Source organism: Cystoisospora suis (assembly GCF_002600585.1).
Source record: "Cystoisospora suis strain Wien I chromosome Unknown contig_995, whole genome shotgun sequence".
Classification (NCBI taxonomy): domain Eukaryota; phylum Apicomplexa; class Conoidasida; order Eucoccidiorida; family Sarcocystidae; genus Cystoisospora; species Cystoisospora suis.
Window position 1 is genome coordinate 132 of NW_027153796.1, and position 5,648 is coordinate 5,779.

A 5,648-nucleotide genomic window follows, 5' to 3' on the forward strand; every position below is an offset into this window, starting at 1 on the left:
AGAAAGAAAGAAAGAAGCCCCTCGTAGATCTCTTTAGATGATAGAGAGAGAGGGATAGACTCGAGAAAGAACAGAAAAGACCCATTCGTCTCTCCAGAGAAAGACGAAACATGCTTGCCTACGTAACATTCATACACATCATGCCACACATATAGAGCTATACATACCTATATAGATTAAAGATAGATAGATTAAAGATAGATAGATAGATTAAAGATAGATACCTCTACATAGAGGTACCCTACACATAGAGAAGCCTCCAGCTCTTTCTATCTATATAGAAGTACACGGGAGGCATCTGAAGACACGCCATATCCATACCGACGTATCGTAAGAGAGATACCTGCCGCAAAGCTGTAGACCACATGTCCTGAAGCTAGAAAGAGAATCTCCTGAGTGTATTATTTTTCCTAGGTACGTTGTGATGGATGTGTATGATGTGACGTACCTTTCCTCTAGATCGATGTATGTACTTCCTATGTATAGGTCATCCAGACCTCCAGTCAGCCCTTCATGCGCCGACCAGACTTGAACTTCCAACTGACACTCTTCCGGAAAGATGACATCTTTTTCATAGAAAGTGAAGAACTCTGGATTGTTTGTATTCATCTTCCCTTCGGCTCGAAGTGTATCCTACAAGAAAAGGCGAAGCACAAGACAACCGCAGCCATCCACTACTCCGGCTCTAGGAGTGTGATAGAGACAGAGACGCTGGAGACATAGCTCTATCTAAACTTCGAGTCATGCGCATACGTATACTGATATGATCGTCATAGTCAGTAGACTCATCCTAGTAGTAGGAGTAGATGTAGTAGGAGGAGATGTAGTAGTAGTAGTAGTGGGCTCATGTCATAGTGATGTAGATTAGGAGCATCAGCTAGAATAAGAGGAGTGGCAATAGCAATAGTAGGAGAAGGAGTAGGAGAGGGAGGAAAAGACTGCTCCCACTACTACTACTACGACTACTACTCCTCGTCATCATAGCAGTAATAGTAGTAGTAGTAGGTGTATTAGTGGTGGTCGTATTAGTAGTAGACGGGGCAAATGACTGAAAGTCATTCCTGATGAGTGTGCATCCTTACTACTACTAGTAATAGCCATAATAGAAATTAAGAATAGTTAGAATAAGGAGGAGGAGGAGGAGGATATCTTTTCATTCGTTGGCCCTCCTGGAGTGATATCTAGATATAGAACCCCACCTCCATGCAACAAAAAGTATCTTAGGCACACACCCACACAAGAAGAGAAAGAGTGAGAAAGAAAAATGTATCTATGCAGACGTTCTGAAAGAGACAGGGGAAAGAGATATAGGATAGACAGCGTCCATGAAAGAGAGAGACAGATCCCCAGAAGGAGGACTTCTTATCTCTACAGAAGAAGGAGGAGGAGGAGGGAAGGGAGGAGCTCTTCAGATCACATCCAGCAGCGTGTTGACTCGTATCATGCTATTATTCCACATACAGAGAGAGAGAGAGAATGTGTGATGCTTTCTACAGATGTGGTAAAATAGACCTACAGACTTTTCTCCTATATTGAAGATGAGATAAGGATTGGGGGTGAGCCTTTCATTATCGACGTTTAGACTGATAGCTCGAATGATATACACCCGTATCTTGATAAGCTTAGGATAGGCTTCTTCTCCTCTTAGATGTCGCCTCATCTTCTTCTCACTCGTAGCCCACTCTACAGCGGACTGATCGACATGCGGATTAGGCACCTCTACGAAAACAAGAAGAAGAAGAAGAGAGGCTCTAGTGAAAGGAAAGGAAGAGAAGACCAAACTGATACACAACTCTCCAATAGACGAATACGAGGAATACTACGATACTACTACGAGGACTACTACTACTACTAGTGCCTCTTCACTCTATCTTATTGAGATCGTTGTATGTGCATCTTGTCTATCTACCCGTCTATCTCCCTGTTACGGCTCTTCATCTACGCATCTCTCCACATGGATGTATACTGTGTGTTCACCTACATATCTTTGCTGTATCTATCTTTAATCTATCTATCTATCTTTAATCTATCTATCTTCAATCTACCTGTCTTTGATCAATCGATCTTTAATCTGTCTCTGTACGTTTAGTCGATTCATGTGGAGTCTCTTTTGATCTTTCTGAGGTGTCTTCGTGTTTGCGTCGTGCCTTATTTACCTTTATGAGTGAGGTTGATGAAGAACTTGATTTGACCTGTGACATCCACATTTCCTTGGATGCCTTTCTTTAAAAAGTCGCAGGGAAAGTGCAGGTCATCCAAAAAGCTCTCCAAAACTGACTCTACAGACGGTCTAGCGTACTGCTCTCGAGTCTTCTTATCCGACGCTCTCTTGCCTTCCGCAAACAAAACGAATCTACACGGCACGAGGAGGAGGAGGAGTAGACGAAAGAACCGAGAGACACACAAAGACGAGGAGGAAAAGCGAAAGAAGAAAAAGAAGAGGCAAGAAGATGATCATGGCGATAGAGAGAGACACCCCATCTCGGTGGTAGAGAGACCAAGAGAAGCAAGAAGAGGAAAGAAAAGAAGAAGAAGAAGAGATATGAAAGAAATGCAGCGAGAATTGAAGGTATGTATACATAGGTTGTCAATGCATCTTATAGGTGGGACAGATATCTATGTGGAGACAGCGGTGATCTAGGCCTTCTTATTCATATATAGATATAGATATATGGTGTATGTGCACTTATGGAGATGAATGAGGTGAGAAGAAGAGAGTGAAACATATGCATAGATTTCTATATACATACACATACAGACACACCCTGGGGCTTTGCTTCTTCTTCCAGTGGAGAGAGTGAAAGAGAGAAAGAAAGGAAAGAAAAAAGAGAGAGAGAGACAGAAAGAAATGACGTCAGAGGAACGAAACTCAGCTCTCTACAATAGATAATCTAGTCAAAGAGATAGATCTACAGATGTGTATATACACTGCAGATTCGTAGTGATAGCAGTAGTGCGACCAGTGAAGGCTAAAGAGATATACACAAGCAGCTAGCAAAGGCTTGATAGATACACATAGAGAGAAATCGATGGAGAGAGAAAGAATGACTGAGACTTCTAGACGATAGATCTACACAGAGAAAGAAAGAAAGAGAGTCAAGAAAGGAAAGGAAGTTAGAGAGAAAGAGAGAGAGTGGGGAGCCTACTTGGCGGGTATATAGACATTAAGAGTAAACATATTAGAGTAGAGGACGTCATAGTGTACCCCGGGAATGGAATAGCTCGTTACTAAGACACGAGGCAGGCCATTCGGTAGAATCCATAAACCGGCAAAGACCTACACAAGAGACAAAGACATCCACACAAAGAAAGAAAGAAAAAAGAGAGAAGAACAGACCACAACTCCTCATAGAAATATCTACAGCAATATAATATATATACTTACACATAGAGAGAGAGTGATAGAGAGAGTCCCACATCAATAGTGAAATAGACTAAGGATAAGTTAAAGACAGAGTAGAGATACCTAGGTTAAAGATAGACTAGAAGTAGAATAAAGATAGAGGTAGAGTAGAGATAGATTGAAGATAGATATATTAAAGATAGAGTAGAGATAGATAGATTAGAGATAGATTAAAGATAAATCAAAGATAGATAGGTAGATTAAAGATAGATAGGTAGACTAAGGATAGATAGAGCTAGAGCGATAATAGCTGAGTTGTCGGAGCCCTTAGCAGCCGGGTGTCTACGCACGTCTTCTTCTACATTTCTCTCTATGTATACGTACATACATACAACTCTGTACGTCTACCTACATATTTCACATACGAATAGGCACATATAAGGCGAAGAATCCATACGTATAGACCCACATGTCATACATATAGATGCATATGCATGTATATATACATGTGGATAGACAGGAGGTGTGTGTAGCGGACACGAGAGGGGAGAGAACGCGAGTTGGAGTGAGATAAGAATTGCACTTGAAGAGACACCAGAGAGAGAGACAGAAAAGAAGAAAAGAAGAGAAAGATCTGGGGAGCCTTCAGTGGCTGGATCTAGATCTGTAAAGGGAAGTAGTATCGCTACTACGAGAAGACAACGACATTACCAGCAGGTGTGGAGCAAGATATATACACTAATATATATACATACATGCATATACAAATAGATATATATATATAGTCATTCTTTCATATCTACATCTGGGTACATGCATAGAAGACTCGAGTGAGGCATGCGGAAAATTGCCAAGAAGGAGGCCCTTCCCATGGGAGAACTTTGCTTTCTCCAACTCTTTCACGCGTTTTCTGCTCTTCTTCGTCTTCTTCTCCTTTTCTTCTACTTTCTTTTCTCCTAGATAGAAGACTTCCTCCCAAGTTTGCCGGGACACGGATTACGGAGGGACGTCCAAATCCATGCGCGAGTTTCTTTGTAGGGATGTATGTACAAAATCTATCTATCTATCGATCGATGTCTCTTTGATCTATCTATCGATCTATCTCTCTATCGATCTCTTTAGACGTATGCCTGTACTACCACTCCCCTGTGGCGTTCTCCCTCTGAGAAAGAATCGATCCATGCACAAAGAAGAGAAGAGAGCGCGAAACAGAAGAAAGAGTGAGAAAGAGTGAGAAAGAGCACCTTTTCTCTACGGATAAGCTACCTTCACTTGTTCTACCTCGATGCATACAAACTTCGTTGCAAGTAGGCGTGCACACATTCACACGCATGCAAGAAAAGAGAGAAACGAAGGGAGAGAGAAGAACGATACACAACAAGGAGAGAGACAGACGACCTCGAAGAGAGAAAGAGAGAGAAAAGAGAGTCACGTGTATCTTTGTATGAGAATGAGAATGCTTCGAAGTGTCGACGATGGGACATTCTCTGAATGAAGAAGAGGAAAAAGATGTTTTCCTTACACTGTTGTCCGAGTTAAGCGCGTTAGATCGACTTTGGATAAGAAAGGATGTATTCGAAGCCTCAGCAGTCTCCCGATCGGCCGCACTTAAGGCCTCTAAGCCGAGCTGCCCTCCTACACCTCCGCCAACGCCTCTTCTTCCCTTATCATCCTTCCTATTCAAACCTCTCATTAGGCCGCCTAGATGATCCAAGAAAGAAAGGAAAGAAAGACAGAAAGAGGAAGAAAGAAAAGGGAGTAGTGGGTCACTCATTCACGTACAGACAGAGAGAGAGGGGAGAGAACGAAGGGCGATAGATAGAGATAGAAAAGAGAGATGACGAAGAGATTTTATCTATGAGGAACAGAGATACCCCTGAAGAGGCACATATAGATAAGAGAGGGTTGCATCATCCAGTCAAACAGAAAGACAGAGGGATCCAAGAGAAAAGAGAAGAGTATATCTATGGATAGGGAGAGAGAGGTACAGGTATGTGCCAAGACAGAATGAAGAGATATCTATGTACAGCTGAAAGGGGGAACGAGAGAGCCTTCGTAACTGTAGGGACCTTCTATGTGGTATAAGATCATATAAGAAGAGGAGTCATATCTCTCTAATGAAGAAAAGACCTAAACGTTCTCGATTACTGTTGACTTGAACTCCTTGGGGGTCCTTTACCTGAAACTGCCACATCTACACTTCCACCTCCCTCTTACGCAAGGCACACATACACACATATATATATATATATACACATACACATATATACATATATACATATACACACACATATATATACATAGA

At 41.9% G+C, this 5,648-nt stretch overlaps 1 protein-coding gene across 1 annotated transcript; it reads right to left on the reverse strand.

The window, feature by feature from the left end:
- Window positions 1–450: 450 nt before the first annotated feature.
- Window positions 451–5,050, reverse strand: CSUI_002335 (c2 domain-containing; the record flags this gene model as incomplete). Its single annotated transcript, XM_068062537.1, has 5 exons — window positions 4,866–5,050; window positions 3,147–3,277; window positions 2,157–2,353; window positions 1,517–1,719; window positions 451–633 (listed from the first exon to the last, which is right to left on the reverse strand). Coding segments are annotated over exons 1-5 (885 nt in total), but the record flags the coding sequence as incomplete, so codon positions are not given.
- Between the last annotated feature and the right edge of the window lie 598 nt (window positions 5,051–5,648).